Raw genomic sequence first — 21,662 nt, 5'->3', positions numbered from 1 at the left:
GAATTTCCTAGAATAGGCCGATAAATTTAGTGAGACTCTCAAGGATATGAAAAAGGACCAACTAGAAATTAAACATGCACTGACTGAAATAAAAAATATATATATATTATACAGAGACCTAACTTCAGACTAGAGTACCTCAAGAACCAAGTCAAAGATTTGAAATACAAAGAAGCAAAAATCACTTAACTAGAAAAGCTAAAAGAAAAAAGAATAGCAGTGTGTGTGAGGACTCAGTGCTGGAGCCGTGGATGGTTTGTGCAGCCCGTTAGTGCTCCTGCCGAGACTCACGCCGCCATCATGTCCTGCTACCTGCGTCCCCCCAACACGTCTCTGTTCGTGAGGAATGTGGCCGACGACACCCGGTCTGAAGATTTACGACGAGAGTTTGGTCGTTATGGTCCTATAGTTGATGTGTATGTTCCGCTTGATTTCTACACTCGCCGTCCACGAGGATTTGCTTATGTCCAAATTGAAGATGTTCGTGATGCTGAAGATGCTTTACATAATTTGGACCGAAAATGGATTTGTGGTCACCAAATTAAAATACAGTTTGCACAGGGAGATCGGAAGACTCCAAATCAGATGAAAGCCAAGGAAGGGAGGAATGTGTACAGTTCTTCACGTTACGATGATTATGACAGATACAGGCGTTCTAGAAGCCGAAGTTATAAAAGAAGGAGATCAAGAAGTCGGTCCTTTGATTACAACTATAGAAGATCCTATAGTCCTAGAAACAGTAGACCGACCGGAAGACCACGGCGTAGCAGAAGCCATTCCGACAATGATAGACCAAACTGCAGCTGGAATACCCAGTACAGTTCTGCTTACTACACTTCAAGAAAGATCTGAGAAAAGCGGAAAAAGAACCAAAGAAGGGCAGTTCAAGCGACCAAAGGGTGGGTGGAAGGTGCTGCAGTATGAATACTGTGTGAATATTTTGACTCTGGTCTGAAAAAATAAAAGAATGTTATTGAAACTACATGGAATAATTGAAGTCCCTTCAAGTTTGGAAGTAAGCATTTTAGGACAAATAAAAGGAAATTCAACTTTGTACTTGTGGAAACTAATTCCTAAATCTGAGTAGGTTTATATTTGATTCATGGATAACAGGTCCATAATAAATTACTGGAAACTAGGATGTCTCAATATCACGGTAGACAGCCATAAATCTCCTACAGTGCTGCTTTTGGTCTGTCTGAAACAATTGGGTGAGAAAAGGCATGGTCCAATTTAAACTTTTTCTTGGTTCTCTCTTAAAGTCAGATTCATTTTTGCTATTGGCAAATATTGCCTTTGTTCCAGTGCTAGTGTTTTACTGTTTAATGGTTTGCTTTGTTGGCATCTGAGTTTATTTACCTGTATGCCATGTGCAGTCTACATCTTCCTTAAACACTATTCCCAGGTAAATTCTAATTATAATACTTGACATCCAGTTAAGAGGTTCTACATCTCACCTCTTTCTTAGCATATTCACAAACATTTACTGAGCCCTTTACTATAAGCAACAATTGTACTGGATAATTGGGAGGAAAAATAGATTTAAAATTCACTTATTCAATAAATGTCTGAGCACAATCTAGTGAATGACATTACAGAATGGCCTCATTGTTTTGAGGTGTATTGTTTGACAATATTTTACACCATATCTTAATGTAATTATAAAACCCAGTATACTATCAAAGATAAGTAATTTTGTGGTTACCTGACATTAAAAAGTATCTGGTATTTCTGTTTGCATCCCATTAATACAAATAATGAAAAAATGATGTTTTGATCTGTAATAAACTGATTTATTGTGCAGTGACTGTAATATATACTAGAATTATATTGTTTACTGCCTCCTCAAACACACATTAGGAGATAATCCCCCCCCCAAAAAAGTATTTCATTTTGCATTAGATATACAGGACACTGGGTGCTATAATTAGATTATTTTGAGGCAGAAAGAGAGCTGTTATTCCAACTGACTTAGTATGTTCTGTAACTGATAAAATGTTCACCAAGTTATACTTTTTAGTGATTGACATGTACATTTTGTAGGGAACATGTTCTGTGTATAGTGAATAAATAACTTTTATAGTATCACACAAAAAAAAAGAATAAAAAATTTTGAATATAGTGTAAGGAGCCTCTGGGACAACTTCAAGCATACCAACATCAGAATTATGGGGGTGCCAGAAGAAGAGAGAGAGCAAGATACTGAAAACCTATTTGAAGAAATAATGACTGAAAACTCCCCCCACCTGGTGAAAGAAATAGACTTATAAGTCCAGGAAGTGCACAGAACCCCAAACAAAAGGAATCCAAAGAGGACCACACCAAGACACATCATAATTAAAATGCCAAGAGCAAAGACAAAGAGAGAATATTAAGAGCAGCAAGAGATAAACAGTTAATTACCTACAAGGGAGCACCTTTAGGTAATTAACTGGTTTTTTTTTTGTTTTTGTTTTTGTTTTTTTTTTCTGCTGATTTCTCAGTAGAAACTATCTATACAGGCCAGACAGGAGTGGCAAAAAATATTCAAAGTGATGAATGGCAAGAACCTACAACCAAGATTACTCTACCCAGCAAAGCTATCGTTTAGGATTCAAAGTCAGATAAAGAACCTCACAGATAAGCAAAAGCTGAAGGAGTTCATCACCACCAAATCAGTATTATATGAAATGCTGAAAGATATTCTTTAATAAGAGAAGAAGAAGAAAAAGGTAAAGGTAAAAAAAGGTAAAGATAAAAATACATATCTATCAACAAGTGAATTAAAAATCTGAGGAACAGAACAAACTGGTGAATATAATAGAATCAGGGGCATAGAAAGGGAGTGGACTGACAATTCTTGGGGGGAAAGGTGTGTGGGGAGTGCAGGAAGAGACTGGACTAAAATCGTACACCTATGGATGAGGACAGTGCAGGGGAGGTAAGGCAGAGGGTGGAGTGGGAACTGGGTGGAGGGGAGCTATGGGGGGAGGAAAAGAGGAACAATTGTAATAATCTGAACAATAAAGATTTATTAAATTAAAAAATATTTATTGCAATTGTGAATGACATTTTTATATTATATTTTCTAATTGATTATTATTTGTGCATGAAAATAATGTTTTTTAAAAATATATTTTATTGATTTTCCACAGAGAGGAGGGGAGAGAGATAGAGAGCTAGAAACATCGATGAGAGAGAAACATCGACCAGCTGCCTCCTGCACAACTCCTACTGGAGATGTGCCCATAACCAATGTACATTCCCTTGACCGGAATCGAACCTGGGACCCCTCAGTCCACAGACCCATGCTCTATCTACTGAGCCAAACCAGTTTCGGCAGTATGGTTGTTGTTTTTTGTTGTTGTTGTTGTTTTTTTTGTTTTGTTTTTTTTGTTTTTTTTATGTTGGCCTCTTTCAACAATTTTGCTGAGTTTTCTTATTATTAGTTCTATTTGTTTTTCTGGATATTTTCCTGGTAAAGAATTCTTGGCACCACCACTTCTGGGAGTAGCAGCCTAGATGCTATGACAAGTCTTGTTCCCAGAGTCATGTCTCTCCTGCTCAAAACATGGCTCTTGGTACACAGCTGAGATTGCAAGAAGTAAATGAAATCTCCCCGGGACCCAGTGAGCTGGAACCAAAGTGTGACGTTACAAGCACACAGGAAAGACGGGATTGCCCTGAGTGCATATGTCCGTGAATACAGGTGCAGCACGAGGAACGCTGTCAGACCTTTTGGCTAGTAGCATGGAGGAGCTAAACACCAAACCCCTCAGTAGGCTGGGACCCTGAAAGATGGCTAAAGTGGCCCCAGCCCCAGGTTGACATGTACCTTGGCATCCAAAAAAGCAAATGCAAATCTTCTCTGGAGAAAATTATCTTCATTTAAGGCCCAAAGGTAATATCTATTGATGTGAACCCACAATAATAATAATTTAAAAATCTCCAAAGGAACAGAAAACAAACTCCCATGAGTAAGATTCAGAAGGAGCTACCAGCAACAGAGTTAGAACCATAATATGTTAGATATTGGGATTATTAGATAGAGAATATAAAGTAACTATGTTGGGAGTGAGAGATTGAACTACAAATGTGGGCTAGCAATGACAGCAATGACTATCAAAACTGATAAACATGTAGTATTTATAGATATGAAAAATATAATTTAAAAACAAAAAAGTCGGGTTTGATGTGAATAGCAGATTAGACCCAATTGAAGACTTTGGTGAAGAGAGAATTAGTGAACTGAAATATAAATATGAAGCTATTACTGATTAGAACACTAAAATCATGAAAAAGGTTAAAGGATATGAAATAATCTGGCATATGTCTAATAAGAGTCCAAGAGGAGAAAATAGAATAGAGGAGAATTAAAGAGATAATGGCTGAGAATTTTCTAAAATTTGTGAAATATATCAACCGTCATTTATGCCAAGCAGGATATACTAAAAAGAAAAATCCAACCTAATGTGGTAGGTAGAATATCCACAAATTCTTTGATATTTCTCCCTTCAGTATATAGAGCAACCCCCCTCCCACTACATGTGGGTTTGACTTAATGATTTCCCCATCTCTTTGTTTTCATCCTATTTTTTGCCCTCCGCTTCCTCCCTCTTGAGGATTTTCAATCTGAACTCCCAATTCACTCCTCAGCGTATAATAATCCTATCTACTAGTAGTCTGTTGTTCATTTAATTATTATATTTCCCATATCTAACATTATGTTTCAACCATTACATTTTTTCATACCCAATGCTGTGTTTCTGCTTGGTTCCACTTAATGTTTTCTTATTTTGTTTCATGTTTTTAATATCTTTTATCTTTCTATGTTTATGAGGCTAATTAGAACATTCTGGCCCATCTGTTCTAATATTTATGCCTCTGATGGAATCTGAAAGCTGATATGTTGTTTTTCTTTTGAAATATTTGTGCTCGTTTTCCCTGGGCACTGGATACTCTGTCAGGCAGTGTGGAGGGCCAGACCTTTGTGCTTGTCAGTCCCAATTAGCTTTGCAGGCGAGGGGGTGGGGCCAATGAGACTTAGGGTGGAGAGCCCGAGATATCAGAAAACATTGGTTCTCACCCCAAGGACACGCAGACACACACTCATCCCTCTCCCCAAGGGAAGCCAGCATTAGGAGGTGATACTTCTTAGATCATAATTCACCAGCCCTGGGGGCTTATCAAGTTAGTGGTTGGGAATAGACTAATTATACAAATAATTTTCTCAGCTCAACACAAATATAGAGCTTCTGATTTTATTCCCACTGACCCCTGGTTAAGAGGTTGAGTCCCAGCAGCTGTTCCTCAAACAGGTACTATTTATCCCAAAGCGATGGCAGGGAGAAGCAAAACTCCTATAGCAAGCATGTCAAACTCACGGCCCACAGGCCGCATTCGGCCCACGGCGAATATTTCTGCGGCCCAGCCAGTGTAACGGTGTGAGCAGTTATTTACAATTATGAAAGGAAGGAAGTCTCCTGTCAGATCCAGAATCACTGACATTCACCTTGGGTCACTTTTGAAAGTAATCACTGCAAACAAGATTTCCCCTGAAATAGGAAAGATAGTAGCCAGAGAAGAGACGCCAAGTGTCAGGAAGAAAATATTAATTTTATCATTGCTCTTATTGCTCAAAAAATTATACTATACTTTTTGAAATAAACCTATGTTTCTATGAGAATGGAAGCTTTTGTGTTTTTTGTTTGTTTTTTTGCGGCCTACATAAACTTAAACCTTGTTTACTTGGCCTGTGTTAGCCTTTGAGTTTGACATGCTTGTCCTATAGTTTCTCGTGGAGTTCCTTTGGCGTTGACCTCTAGAGACGGGGTTAGAAGATGTTGTCGCTCAGCATCTTGGTAAGAAATGGAATTGCTTCCTGTTCTCATTTCATGGATACAAAACTTCTTTCTTTCCTTCAAGGATATTTATGGCAGCTCTGTTTTTTTGTTGTTGTTGTTTTTGTTTTTGGCTTTTATAGTCTGCTTCTGCTGGCTGGCTTTTCTTGGTAGAGGTTTTCTTCAGGCGTTGATGACTCTTGCCTGTCTATTTATGACCATGTTTATGACCAAGTGCAAGAAGCCACAAAGCTGTTTGGAAGCTCTGGTCCCACTGGAGTGTGGAAAGTGGTGGAGTCAACTCTGAGTGTCTTTGTGGAATCCTCTGGAGGACGGACTGTTTGGTCTAGTCCATGGTCAATTACCTTTAGGTCCTTCTTCTTGGGAATGTAGTAGGAAAAGCTAGGCAGTTTCAGCTTTCGTGAAGCATGTATTAACTTAATGTACTCTTCTTGGGGGTAGCCTCATGCCTTTACAACTGGTTTCCTCAGTCCAGAAGATAATCCCCCAGGAGCGGGCACTGCTCAGTGTGGAGCAAGGCGAAGGCCCAACAGCTCCCTTTACAACTTTCAACCAAACATTTCTTCTTATCCTTACACGTCACATCAGTATCAGCAGAAACAGGACTGCCAGTCCCTGAGTCCCGGGAATATGGTGGGGAGTGGGGCAGATGAGGGGGCACCCCGCCTAACCACTGACAGGTTAGGGTAAGGCTTTCTTGGCCTTGCTAACTCAGCACTTTCTTTCCATCAGCTCCCTGGTTTCTGAAGTGTTATTGCTGCTAACTTCTCTTTTTCTTGTGGATTTATGTCTACTTTTAAAAAATGCTTTTACCACAGTTTTAGTGGCATATCAGGAAGGAGAAAAATTATACTCATGTGCTCAATCCATCATCTTTACTGAAAACCTAAATTTTTTAATGTAAAAAATCATTACATCTTTCAATTCTTACACCTCTCATCCTTTTCCTGTCATTTCACATAGGCCCTCAGGTGCAATGTTGAATTCAGATGCAGTCGTAGTAATCTTTCTCTTAGTTCTGGTTTTTGTAGGAATGATTCTGAAATGCCTCCCCTGCTGTATCTGACATAAGTTAAAGCGATTTTTTTAAGTGAATTTATTGGGATGACATTGGTTAATAAAACCATGCAGGTTTCAAGTGTACAACTCAATAAGCGGTCATCCTGCATCATGCACTTATTACCCAAAGTAAAGTCTCTTTCTGCTCTCATTTGTGCCCTTCTGCCCTTCCCCCTTTCCCCCCCAGCTATCACCATACTGTTATATACATTGTTATTGCTTTCTTTCTTTTTAAAATATTTTTTATTGATTTCAGAGGGGAAGGGAGAGGGAGAGAGAAACATCAGTGATGAAAGAGAATTATTGATTGGCTACCTTCTGCATGTGCCCCACTGGGGATCCAGCCCTCAACTGGGGCATGTGCCCTGACCAGGAATCGAACCATGACCTCTTGGTTCATAGGTTGATGCTCAACCACTGAATCATGCCAGCTGGGCTCTATTTTTAAAATTTTGTTTAATCCCTTCATATTTATTCACCCAATCCCCAAAACCTCCTACCCTCTGACAGCTGTTCATCTGTTCTGTGTACTTCTGCTTCTGCTTCTATTTTGTTTTTAAACTTATTTTTTAAAAATATGTTTTTGCCAAAACTGGTTTGACTCAGAGGATTGAGATTCAGTCTGTGGACTGAAAGGTCCCAGGTTCGATTCCAATCAAGGGCATGTACCTGGGTTGTGTTCAAAAGGCAGCTGGTCGATGTTCCTCTTCCATCGATGTTTCTAGCTCTCTATCCCTCTCTGTAAAAACTCAAAAAAAAAAAAAAAAAAAGCAGCTTATACAGTTAAAAGGTTATTTTTCTGTCAGCAGGCCAAAGCTGGGGTGGACTCTCCAAAGTCCTTAGGGACCCAGGCTCCCTGCATTCCTTTCCATCACAAGCATAGCTCACCTCCCATGGTCCAAAGGGCGATCCTCTGGGTTAGACAGCTAGTCCGAATCCAGAAAGCAGAAAAGAGAAGATGGGAAGTGCAGGCCCCTCCGCTGACGGACACTACCCAAAGTTTGCACATAATTTCTATTCACATCCCATTGGAACCACTCCTCTTTGAAAGGACGTCTAGGAAACATAGTTCTGTATGCTGGACTTTTACTAGTATGTGCCTGACTGGTCTGATGAGTGCTTAATCTCCCTCTATTTACAGTAATACTAGTACTACTTTAAAATTTTAATATAACTTATGCCTTTTCTCTTATTTCTCAACCAGTTATTTTATTGAGTTCCTCTATTATTTCCTATTTCCATTAATTTCCACTCTTGTCTTTATCATTTCCAACTCCCCCCCCCCCCGCCATCTCCTTCTCCCCAGCTCTTTGAAGTAAATGTCTATTTCAATTATTATTATTTTCTTGCTTCTTTGTAAAATTATTTACAGCTATACATTTATCATTACGTGCCATTTTAACTGCATCTCATGTTTTGGTATGTTGTATATCATTGTTCTTCAATTTCACATAGTTTGTACTTTCCATTTGATTCCCTCTCCTAGAAGTTTTCTTTTTGAAAGCATAGAAGGTTTCAAAAACATTCCTATGTTTCTCTATACATCTCACCAGCGTCTTTCAACAACATGAAGATGGTGTTTGTTGGTTTGGTTTGGTTATTTTTTACTCCATTTCAAAGCATTAAACATTTTTAATTGCCCTGTGGTCAGGGCAAGTGATTTACAGGACACCAATTTTGTGAAATTCACTTAAAATCACTCCTGTGTGTGTGTGTGTGTGTGTGTGTGTGTGTGTGTGTTTAAAGAATGTATATTTCTATATTTCTCTTTGCTTGGTACAGAGTTCTAAATATATTCAATGGATCCCCTATTTAATTTCATGATTTGATCTTCATAAGAAATGAAATTGTACAAGAGAGATGTGAAAGTCTCCCAATAAGATTATGGTTTATTTAATTTCTCCTTGTTTAAGCTTTATATATAGTTAAGCTATGTTGCAAAGTGAATACAAATATATAAATTTTGTTTAATTTTTAATTTTTTGATTGATTTTACAGAGAGAGAGAGAGAGAGAGAGAGATTGATTTGTTGTTCTGCTTATTGATACATTCATTGGTTGATTATTGTATGTGCCCTGACCAGGGATCGAACTCACAACCTTGGCATTTGGGGATGATGCTCTAACCAAAGAGCTACTTGGCCAGGGCCAAGTATGTGAATTTTAAATCTTTGTGGATTTTTCCTTTATTATTATGTGGTATCCCTCTTTATCCTTATTAATAGGACGGCATTAAAATCTTTGTCTGATATTAGGGTTGCTATACTGACTTTCTTTGGTCAGCATTTTTACAGTATATATTTTCCATATTGCACATTTCTATCTTAATTTATGATTTTGTTTTAAATGTGTTCCTTATAAGCAGCATAGGGCTGGATATTAAAAAAAATAAAAATAAAATAAATAAAAGGGCAATCCAGTCAGCTTAATCAGTACATTTAATGTGATTACTGATGTATTTAAACTCATTTCTACCACCTTACTTTGTTATTTATGTCTACATCCCACCCCCCTCTTTCCTTGCCTTCTGTTAAACTGATAAAGTTCTCTATATTTCTTTTTTTAAATAAATCTTTATTGTTCATATTATTACAAAAGTTCATTTTTCCCCCTCCACCAGGTTCCCACCCCACCCTCTGCCCTTTCCCCACCCCCCCATTGTCCTCATCCATAGGTGCACAGTTTATGTTCAGTCTCTTCCTATACCCCGCTCTCCCCCTTTCCCCAAGAATCGTCAGTCCACTCCCCTTCTATACCTCTGATTCTATTATATTCACCAGTTAATATTGTTCATAAGATTTTTTTTTAATTCCCTTGGTTTTTAGATTCACGTGTTGATAGTTACATATTTGTTGTTCATAGTTTTTATCTTTATTTACTTTCTCTTCTAAAAGAACCCCCTTCAGCAATTCATATAATTCTGGTTTGGTGGTGATGAACTCCTTTAGCTTTTTTTTATTAGTGAAGCTCTTTATCTGTCCTTCGATTCTGAGTGATAGCTTTGCTGGGTAGATTATTTTTGGCTGTAGGTTCTTGCTATTCATTAACTTGAATATTTCTTGCCATTCTCGTCTGGCCTGCATGGTTTCTGTTGAGAAATCAGCTGACAATCTTATGGGTGCTCCTTTATAGGTCACTACCTGCTTTTCTCTTGCTGCTTTTAATATTCTCTCTTTGTCTTTTGCTCTTGGAATTTTAATTATGATGTGTCTTGGTGTGGTCCTCTTTGGATTCCTTTTGTTTGGGGTTCTGTGCGTTTCCTGGACTTGTAAGTCTAATTCTTTCACCAGGTGGGGTAAGTTTTCTGTCACTATTTCTTTCAGTATGTTTTCGATATCTTGCTCTCTCTCATCTTCTGGGACCCCCATAATTCTGATGTTGGTTCACTTGAAGTTATCCCAGAGGTTTCTTAAATCATCTTTAATTTTCTGGATTCTCTTGACTTCTTGCTTCTGTGGAGGAGTATCTTCTGGCTCTTTATGTTCCAAATCTTTGACTTGATTCTTGCAATCTTCCATTTTGTTTTTAGGACTCTGTATAATATTTTTTAATTTAGACAATGTATTCTTTATTTCTTGTTGATCCCTTATTAGTTCTTGTTGATCCCTTTTCATTTCCTCATAGGTCTTATCGGCCTTTTCTAGGAAATTCTTGAAAAACCTTATAAGCGTGGTTTTGAACTCTATATCCAGTCTCTTCTTTTCCTCCATTTCTTTTGTTTGTGATCTAATTCCTTGTCTTGGCATTTTCACAGCTTCCCTGAGTTGGTAGGGTGGCTTTGTATGCTAAGGTGTCCTATATGGTTCAGTGAGTCAGCCTCCCAGTTACCTGAGGTGGGCAGTCTTGGTGTAGCCCTTTGTGGGATGGGTGGGCAGTCTTGTTGTTAAGCCTTGCTTGTTGTTGGTATCACTGGGAAGCGTTGATCTCCAAGCCAATTGGCTATGAGGATCAGAAGTGTCTCAGCTAGGAGGGTTTCTGTATTCTGCTTGGATGGGTGGAGTCTCGGGGTGGCACAGACAAGCTTTGTTGAATCCCGCACAATTGGTTGTAGGCACTCGCACCTCTTTGGTATAGGCATAGACAAGCTTTAGATTCCTGTCTGCCCCTCCCTAGGAGAGTCCAATTGGCAGCGAACGAGGAAGCTAGCCACTGGAAGGGCTTCTGTGCTCTGCTGGGATGGGGCGTAGTCTCGGGTGGTGCAGACAAGCTTTATTCAGCCCCTCCCTACGAGGGCCTGGTTTCTGAGTCCCGCAGTAATGGCCGCTGGCTTCACACACCTCCAAGAGATCTCTGCCCACTGCCTGACAGACTGGCCTCTGTCAGCGCAATAGGGTGGTTTTGTTTTCCTCCCGAACAAGAAAGCCAGCCGCGCATTAGCTGTCTGCCCTCTCCACACGCAGGGAGTAAGCCGGTAGCGAACTCGGCCCGCCCTCTTCACGCTCTGCAAGCCAGCCGGCAGCGAACTCTGCGGCCGCTTCTTCGCGCGCACAGTTTTCTGTACCTTCACAGTGCCTTCTCTCTCCTTCCCAGATGGTAGAGCCTCCCTTCAGCCAGCCGTCCGGCGCTTCAGGGTGATGTTTCCCCCGTTTTTCAGTTCTAAATTCAAACTTGTTGTGGTAGGCTGCATTCGGGTGTCAGCCCTATGCCGCCATCTTGGTTGTCTCCCAAGTTCTCTATATTTCTTATGCTGGTCTGGAAGATGTGTGATGAACTGAATTGTATCCCATCAAAATCTGTGTGTAACTAACGCTCTAGCCTCCATTGTAACTGTGTTTGGAGACAGAACCATGAAAAAGGTAAAGAGGGTTAAATGACATCATCAGGGTGGGACCTAATCCAATAGGCCTGACGATGTCATAAGATGAGGAAGAGACACCAGCAATGTCTCTTTTTCTGCCTGAGCACAGAGGAAAGGCCACGTGGGGACACAGCAAGAAAACAGGTGTCTGAAAGCCAAGGAGAGGTCTCACCAGAACCTAAGTTCACTAGCACCTTGACCTTGGATTCTCAACCCCCAGAACTGTGAGAACATAAACTTCTGTTGTTTCAGCCACTTCTGCCTCTGGTATTTTGTTAGGTAGCGTGGGAAGATTAATTCAATAAGGATTGTGTTTCTTTTCTTTTAATAATTAACTTTACATTTTTAATATGCACACTTAACTAAAAATTACCCTAGCAATGTCAAAAAAATTAGTATTTCTACTCTAGCAATGTCAAAAATTTTCAAACACAAGTGCATTAGTTTACTTTAGTCGCCAACTGAACACCACCCTCCCTATGTTCTTATGATCTTTTTAGGGTTTAGTTCACCTTTTTTTAAGCTGGTAGTTAATTTACTAACATTCTATCCATGTCAATGCTCACCATTGTTTATTTCATGTCTTCTTTGTGGTTTCCTTTCTCTTCTTGCTGAGTTACTTCTGCTTTGGGTGAACAACTGTGGGAACTAAATTCTGTGTGTCTTTGTATGTCTAAAAGTATCTTTATTTTGTTTTAGCTCCTGCATGATAATTTGCTGCATATAAACTTGGGGCTTTAAAGATATTGCTCCATTGTCTTTTGGCAGATATTGTTGCTTATGGGAAGTCAGCTAGAACTCTAAAGGAAATGCCATTAGGGTTTTTATCTTTTCTTTTTACTATCTGCTATGGTCTGAATATTTGGATCCCCCTAAAATTCATATGTGTCCCTACCAGCGGGAGATCAACGTGGGGGCGAGGAGACACCTGGAAGGGAATGAGGGAGGACAGGAGACTCGGAGAAATGGAGGCAAGACAGCGTTCTGATCAAGCCTCTAATTTTATTGTTGAAGCTGCAATATATATATATATATACACAGGCTGTAGGGGGAGGTTGCCGCGGGGACATTCCAAGGCGGGGCAAACTATGGGAGGGAGAATCAGGGACCCCTCCTGATTGTAGGGATCTTCCGGAGCAGGATGTGTTGTTAAGCGATAAGTTATCTTTAGCTTCTGGCCAAGCCGCAGGGCACCACATGATATTTTCTAAGATGGAGTTGCTTGTATCCACTCTGAAGGCTCCCAACACATGTGTTGAAGACTATGTCTCTTTTTCTGTCTCTTTTTGGGAGATATGTAATTCATGAGAGTAGAACCTTCATATGTGAGATTAGTGTCCTTAGAAAAGAGACTCTACAGAGATCCCTCGCTCCCTTCCACCATGTGAGGATATGATGAGGAGTCTGGGACATGGAAGAAGGCCCTCACCCAGCCATTCTGGCACCCTGAACCGTGACTTCCAACCTTCTGACTTCACACTTCCCAGTCTGAAAAATAAATGTCTATTTTTCATAGCCACCCTGTCTGGTTGTGTAACTGCTGCTCCAGCACACTAAGACAATAACTTTTCTGATTGTCTTGTTATCCTTCATGTTCTGCAGCTTTAGTACAGAATGCCTAGGTGTAGACTTATTTTTATTTACCTTGCTCAGCACTTTGCCCTTATAATACAACCATCCCTGTCCTCTTCAATCTAGGAATTTCTCAGTTTTATCTCTCCAAACATTACTTGTCCATTCTCTTATTCCGAGACTCTTATTTTCATATGTTGGGATCTCTTTCGATTATTCATGTGTCATCATCAGTCTATATTATAATCTCTTCATTTCTCTGTGCTGTATTTTAGGCTAACTCTTTTTGTGCTATCTCCAAATTCACTAGTATATTTTTTTTGTTTCAATTGTGGAATGTATCCTGTCACATTTTTTAATGGTGAATGTTTTTTCTTGTTATTTACTTTTTCAAGTTATTTACTTCTTGGCTCATATTTGCTTATTTGAATATCATATTCCTTTTTTAAATGTTTTTATTCAGTAGAAGTTATTTTTCAGTCATATCTCTGAGTCCCTTAAATACATTTATTTAAAAATATTTATCAAACTATCCAGTAAAATTAATTCCATCTGCAGTCTGGGATGAATGTAGGTTTGTTGTCTTTCTCTGTATTAGAATTCCTTGCATGGTTTCTAATTTTCACTGAGAAGTTTCATTGGTCTGGGTTTTTTTCCTCTCTCTTTTTCTCTTTGGCATTTTGGTTGTTGTTGTAGCCTCTACCTGGCACCCCCAGAATCCCCAGTCTAGAATAAGATATTTTAATAAATTATTGTCCCTGTCTTTGTGAGACTTAAATGTTAACGGGGAAGGACATACGATAAACAAATAAATCTAAAATACGTCAGGTGCAATAAGTGCTATGGAAAAAGCAAAGCGGGACACGGGGACAGGATTGTAGAGGAGGGGGGCTATTGGAGAGGGACCATATGCTCCTAGGATGTAGGCTGAAGCCAGGTTGTAGGGGTGCTGGAAAATGGGCCCCATTCCAAGGGGCTCTCAGCCCTAAGAAATAACCTCTGAGTAACATGTTGGCATGTTTGCTTTTCTGCCTTGCATTTTGTGTGTATACTTAAAAAAAAAAAAACTATAATAATACACAAAAACAGCATTCCTTATCCAGAAATGTAGGCATAATGAACAAAGCTAGCCTCTCTCCTGACTCCATCACCATCCCCGTCTTCCCCTCCCTTGAACAGGAGGAACGCGATTATGAATTTGCTCTGCTCTCCATCTCACCGCACCCTGCAGCCCTCCCCACTCTGCACCAAACCTCTGGAGACACCGAGGCGCAGACTTCCGCTGAGAACCAGGGACACTCCCGAGTGCGCAGGTGCAGAATCCCAGGCCCTCCACGGGACTCCCTTCTGGTGGACAAGGGGTCAGCCTCGGAGCCTGGGCGAGGGGAGTGGGTACAGGGAGCAGCCCTCCTGGATGTGGGTCCCCTGCTGGGACCATCTGCTTGTAGAGACAGGGAGCTGCTAGTCTGACTGGGATGGGGGGAGGGAGAGGGCTGTGGGGTAAGAGCTGCGGCTGCTGGCTGTGCGGATGGCTTGGGGCACGGGAGAGTGGGAGAGGACCTGCTCACTCCTAGGACCTCAGCAGGGACCTGGAGCCTGGGAGGAGGGGCTGGGAGGAGGGGCTGGGAGAGGCTCTGCCTCCTATCAGCATGGGCCCAGGTAGGGCTCACCACCGGCAGCAGGACAGGTGCGGGGCTCTGGTCCTTAACGGCTTACATCCCCTGGGGAAGAAGCTGTGACCTGCTCCCCTATGAAAAAAAAAGGGCTACAGCAGTCACAGCTGAAGTCCGTTAAGATGTAGCAGGTTCTGCCCTGATCAGATTGGCCCAGTGGACAGAGCGTTGGCCTGCAGACTGAAGGGTCCCAGGTTCGATTCCGGTCAAGGGCATGTGCCTTGGTTGCGGACACATCCCTCTCCTAACTCTATCCCTCTCCCTTCCTCTCTGTAAAAAAAATCAATAAAATATGTTTAAAAAAAAAGATGTAGCAAGTTCTGCCCTAGCTGGTTTGGCTCAGTGGATAGAGCATCGGTCTGTGGACTGAAGGTCCCTGGGTTTGATTCCAGTCAAGGGCACATGCCCAGGTTGCAGGCTCAATCTCCAGTACCAAGTGTGCAGGAGGCAGCCAATCAATGACTCTCATCATTGATGTTTCTCTCTCTCTCTTTCTCCCCCCCCCTCTGTGTGTGTGTGTGTGTGTGTGTGTGTGTGTGTGTCTTCCTCTCTGAAATCAATAAAATCTATTTTTTTAAAATGTGTCAGGTCTAGTCTAAAGACTTAACAGCATCTCATTTAATCCTCTCGACTACTCTTCAGGTAGCTGCGTTAAGTAGTCCCATTACTCAGTGTAACTGGGAAGAAAAAGAAGGTTGGATTAAGTAATTTGCCCCAAATCATCCAGCTGGTCAACAGGGATTTGAACTTGAGCCTGTAGAACTGCAAGCTCTGTGCTGCCACAGAGCAGAGAGGCACCAGAGGGAGCAGGTGAAGCAGGCGCCCTGGAGAAGTGATGCCCAAGATGACAGAGGATGAGCAGCCAGGAGGAGCCTGTGACTGAGCAGGGAGGCAGGGTGTGTCCTGGGAGAAGAGTCCCTGGGAGCACCTGGAGCCCTATGCCCTGTCTAACTCACCCGGCCTCTGGCCTGAGGTGCTGTCCTTAAGCCGAGACACCGCCAGGAGGCTGGCCCAGAGTATGTGGACCCAGGGTATGTGGTGCCCAGTTAGAGACCGCAAAAAAAAAATGGAAGAGTAAAATTTCCTAAGGCTGGGTCTGACCTCGATGTGTCTTTGAGCAGGATCCCTGGTATGACTTCTCCCCACCCCACCCCACCCTCAGTCATCTGATCCCCAAACCGAGGGTGGAAAGCCACCTGGGTGTGCACTGCACATTCATGCAGGCTTCTTTAAGATGTAATTGACCAATAAAATAAGACCCGAAGCAAGGACAGACTGACACACCTCAATGTGGAAGTGGGGGAAGGAGGAGAGAGAAACCAAAGAGCTTACTACATGCTTATATGCATAGCCCATGGATACGGACAGTAGGGTGGGAGACAACTGTAACACGGTCAACAATTTTATATATATATTAAATATATATATATATATCCAGGCCAGAAAATAATACATACAATGGAATAAGATTCAGCCACAAAAAGGAACGAATTTGTGATACTTGCTACATGGATGAACCTTGAGGTCATGCTGAGTGGAATAAGCCACACACAAAAGGACAAATATTGTGTGATTCCACTTATCCGAGGCATCTAGAACAGGCAAAGTCAGAGCCCGAGAGCAGACAGCCGGTTATGAGGGGCTGGAAGGAGGGAGCACAGGGAGTTAATGTTTAACGAGGATGGAGCTTCTCCTTGGGGATGATGAAAAGTTTTGGAAACAGTGATGATTACACACACTTTTAATGCCTTTGAAGGGTACATCTTAAATGCCAAGTGCTATGTTATATATATCTTACCACAATAATAAAAATGTGTTTAAAAGGTGTAATATCTGGGGATGGACCAGGATGAGACAGAACGAATTAGATTTTTACTTTCTAGGTGTAACTGGGGGGATAGCGTTCATTCAATCAAAAAATTGTTCTGGACCTGCTAGCTTCTGATGTAAACCCCATTGCCCTGAGGCACGGGTTGCTGGGGAGCCACCGCGCTGGGGAACCAGGTCGCCTAAGCTGACGCCTGCACCCCCTACCCCCTACCCCTGCGCGCGCGCACACGCGCACACACACACACACACACACACACACACACACACACACCGCCCCGCAGAGCAGACGCTGAGCGCGCGCGCCCCCTGGTGGAGCCCGGCCGCAGCTCACCGGGGCGGGAGGACTGCTGCTGCCTCCAGATGCCCCTGGAGTCCTTGTCCTCCGTGCCCCGTTGGCCCCCAAAACACTTCCCCACGCTTCAGACACCTTGTCCCCTCAGCCCACCCAGGAAGGGGTGGCAAACTCAAACTACCTGCGAACGGGCCCCTCTTCCTCCTTCTTGCCTGGCCCCCAGCTCACCCTGTCCTGGTTTCCCCTGGAACTAGGCTCCAGCCAGTGCAGGCGGGAGGGGTACATGGGGCGGTGGAGGGCGGGGGGGAGGGGGAGGGCACACGGTCCGTGACCCACCCAGGTCCCCATTCCAGAATTAACATCTCACAGGGTCCATGAAGATAGAGGCTTTTCCAACTATGACCCCAAGAGCTCTCGGGGTCTCACTTCCCCATTTCCGCCCTCCCTCCTCCTCCCCCCCCCCCCCCCCCCACCGCCTGCCAAGTTAGGGACCGCAAACGATGGGAAGGGTAATGGTGGACCATGTTCAGTGAGGGCAGGATTTCCCAGGAAAGGGGGCTATGGACCCGTCATCTGGCCTTTAGCACGTATGGGAAGGGGAACTAGGAATGCTGGGAGAGCCTTCCTTAGGAGGATGGTTCTTTACCTGGGAGAAACCTTTGGTAGATACCTACAATCACCACCCCTACACCCACCCCCTCCCCTACCCCAGTATCTGTTGCACCCAGATTTACATGAGGGCAAGACACCTTCTCGTGCAAATTAGCTTGACCCTTGACCCTGGGGTACCTGGCCTGGGTCCCTGCCACAACCTGTGGGTTTATTGTCAAGACCAAATGATAGGCAGGGACCGCTGAGGCCTTGACACATAGGTTTGCCTAAGAGAGAAGGGATTTGACCTGGCAGGCTAGGTGAGCCATGGTGTGAGCTCCAGAAGGGAACCGTGGCCCTACAACTGCCCTTGCTTCATCCCCCGAGCAATGGGGAGGGTGCCCAGGAGAGGAGAGCTTTGGAAAGAGGTGTTCACTGTGGGTAACTCCTCACAACCCAAGCCGCCTTTCCCGCCTCCGTAGCTGGAGAGAAGGAGCACTTTCTCCCTCAGAGTCTCTTGGGGCCCAATAGGGGCTCCCCAGCACCATCACTGGGCTCAGCCTTGGGAGCAGGTCTGAGCGAATGTCAGGCCAGCAGCCGGAGGGCCCAGAGGGGCGGTGGAGACAGTGACGGTGTGTGGCTGAAACAGAAGCAGCAGTGACGGAAGCGCCCGCTGGGAGGGGCTATGGGGTCTGTGGCTGGATTCAGAACAGGACAATGATGGTTAAGACTGATTTCAACCCAGGAGAGAGTCAACGGGCACACAGGACACCCTGGGTGCATCCAGAAATGCCTGGGGAAGGGACCTTTGCCAATAATAAAAATTCCTATGTGGACGGGTGGAATCCTCCAGCTTCCCACTGATGAGGTTATGGATAAATGATCGTGTGAACACGTTTTATACTCACACTGGTAATGCCTGGGTCCTTAGAAGATCACACTATTTAAAAACAGAAATGAAATTTTACTTTGTTCCTTACCACTCCCTTACGAGTTAAGTCTGGTCCAGGACCTAGTGGGGCACTGAAATACTAGCCGTCTTCAACAAAATGTTAAGAAAACCCAATAAATAGCACCTCTCTTTCCTGACTAGGTTCTCAAGAAATTGAAAAATAAGACAGGAACAAGGAGATGGAAAAATATTATACAATGTCCCTTTTTCCTGCTGACCAAGCCTAAATCGCAGGACACAGCTCAGTGTGAAAATAAAAAAGACTCCTGAGCTGGACCCCAGAGGGAGGCAGACTCCTTGTGATTCCTGGGTTGGGGTGAGCTCATACTCAGCAGGAATGGTGAGGAAGGGGCGGTGGGAAAGCCAGGAATTACACCTGCGGAGGCTGGTGTAGAATGGAAATAACCAGGAGTGTGGATGAGTGTTCCCCCTCTCAAGGGGGTAGCGCCCCATTGTTCTTTTATATGTTGGTTGGTCCTTTTTTGGCATTCAGAATGTATTTTCTCCATAACTGTTGTACATGTGGCCTTCAAAAGTCCTACCTATAAAGGCATAGAATTCTAGGATCAACCTAAGCACTGGGATGTGGGGAGAGAAACTTGCAGAGAAAAGAGGATCAAGGAAGCTGCCCCGGTGTCCTCGCTCCAGCCTAAATGCCCGTTGGATGCTTTATTTTCCACCATTTTCCCTTCTGTTCCATTAACCCAACTCCTATTCCTCAGGGTGGGAGTCACTGAGTTGGAGATTAGAGAAAGTTTCACTTGTTAAACAATTTCACATTAAACTGTAATAATGGATGGACAAACCCTTCTCCTTTCATAGATTTTTAATTTTAATGCAGACAAAATCTTATTAATGTAAATGAGTGTCTAGTACAATATTAAAACTTCAGAAAGAGTGAAAAAGTAAAGTAAAATTTAAGCAGAAAGGATCTTTGATGGCAGATGGGGAGGGCAAGCAGATGCCGCCCACAAGACTAAGTGTGAAGTAGATGAGAACAGGGAAGCCCTGCGTTGAAGGAAATGAAAGAAGGCCTAAGTAAATGGTAGCACATTGTAGCATTAATGGGAAGATTTAACATTTACATGCATTTTTTAAAAAGATATATTTTATTGATTTTTTTTTTTTTTACAGAGAGGAAAGGAGAGAGATAGAGAGTTAGAAACATCGATGAGAGAGAAACATCAACCAGCCGCCTTCTGCACACCCCCTACTTGGGATGTGCCGGCAACCAAGGTACATGCCCTTGACCAGAATCAAACCCGGGACCCTTCAGTCCATAGGCCGACACTTTATCCACCGAGCCAAACCGGTTTCAGCCATATACATGTATTTTGTTAATCCTCACCCAAACATATGTTTATTGATTTTAGAGAGAGAGGAACATCAATGTGAGAGAGAAACATCTGCGGGTTGCCTGAGGTTCATGCCCAGACCAGGGATTGATCCCGCAACCTGGCTAGTTGCGCTGATGAGCAATCAAACTCATGAACTTTGAGTTTGCGGGACAACACTCCAACCAACCGAGCCACATTGGCAAGGGCAGGGAAGACTTCTTATTGTTAACATGACACTATTCCTCAAGTGATCTACATATTTAATAACATTTATATCAAAACCCTACAACCTTTTTTGGCAGAAAAGGGAATGGTGATTGTATAATTCATATAGAATTGTGAAGGACCCCAAAGAGCCCTTGAAAGGTACAAGAAAGTTGGAAGACTCAGAATTCTAATTTCAAAACTTACTACAAAGCGATAGGAATAAAAACAGTGTAATACTGGCATAGGGAGAGACATACAGTATAGACCAATTGGAATAGAATTGAAAATCCAGAAATTAACCCTTACATCTTTGGACAATTGATTTTTTTGAGAAAGGTGCCATGACCATTCAATGTAGAAATAATAGTTTCTTCAGCAAATGGGAGAACTGAAAGTCCACATGCAAAAAATTAAGTTTATCCTTACCTCATTCTACATGCAAAAATAAACTAAAAATGGGTAAAAAAAACTAAACGTAAGAGCTAAAACTTCAAAATTCTTAGGAGAAAACATAAAGGTAAATGTTTATGACCTTGGATTGGGCAATGATTTCTTAGATATGATACCAAAAGTACAAGCAACAACGAAGAGATAAATTAAATTTTATCAACATTAAAAACTTTTATGCACCAAAGGATACTACCAAAAAAGTGAAAAGAACCCACAGGATGGAAAAAGGTTTGCAAACCATATATCTGAAAAAGGTCTAACATACAAGAACTCTTACAATTCAACAACAGAAAGACAACCCAGTTTAAAAATGGGCAAAGGACTTGAATATATATTTGTGAAAAGGAGACATATAAGTAGCCAACAACCACATGAGAAGATGCTCAAAGTCATTAGGAAAATGCAAATCCACACCACAGTGAGATGCTACTTCACACCCACTAAAATGCCTATAATCAAAAAGAAAGGAAGAAAGGAAAAAAAATATTATTGAAGATGTGGAAAACTTGAAACTCTTATGCATAGCTGGTGGGGATGCAAAAGGGCATAGTCATTCACTATAAAAAACATTTGGGCCCAGCCACTGTGGCTTAGTGGTTGAGCATTGACCTATGAACTAGGAGGCACAGTTCAATTCCCAGTCAGAGCACATGCCCAGATTGCAGGCTTGATCCCCAGTAGGGGGGATTCAGGAGGCACAGATCAATGATTCTCTCTCATCACTGATATTTCTATCTCTCTCTCCCCTTCTCCCTTCCTCTCTGAAATCAATATATATCCTATATAATAAAAGCCTAATATGCTAAGTGTCCAATTATCCAGTCGATCGGGCCTAAGCTGGCAGATGGACATCCCCTGAGGGGTCCTGGACTGAGAGGGTGCAGGCCGAGCTGAGGAACCTTCCCCCTCCAGTGCACAAATTTTGTGCACCAGACATCTAGTATCCTATATAATAAATGCCTAATATACTAATGTCCTGTCATCCAGTCATCTATTCAATCAATTAAAGCATAATATGCTAATGATATGCGAAAGCTGTTCAACCACTTTTTATGATGTGCA

General features: G+C 42.4%; 1 protein-coding gene across 1 annotated transcript; it reads left to right on the top strand.

Annotated features, from left to right (window-relative positions):
• Window positions 1-222: 222 nt before the first annotated feature.
• On the top strand, window positions 223-2,090 carry LOC118712426 (serine/arginine-rich splicing factor 10-like). Its single transcript, XM_036426097.2, has one exon. The coding sequence runs from the start codon at window positions 301-303 to the stop codon at window positions 850-852; it is 552 nt and encodes a 183-aa protein (XP_036281990.1). The 5' UTR covers window positions 223-300; the 3' UTR covers window positions 853-2,090.
• The last annotated feature ends 19,572 nt before the right edge of the window (window positions 2,091-21,662 follow it).

The sequence above is a fragment of the Pipistrellus kuhlii genome, unplaced genomic scaffold (genome assembly GCF_014108245.1).
Source record: "Pipistrellus kuhlii isolate mPipKuh1 unplaced genomic scaffold, mPipKuh1.p scaffold_m20_p_10, whole genome shotgun sequence".
In the NCBI taxonomy this organism is placed as follows: Eukaryota; Metazoa; Chordata; class Mammalia; order Chiroptera; family Vespertilionidae; genus Pipistrellus; species Pipistrellus kuhlii.
The sequence above is the reverse complement of the archived record's forward strand: the minus strand, read 5'-3'. Positions and strand labels throughout refer to the sequence as shown.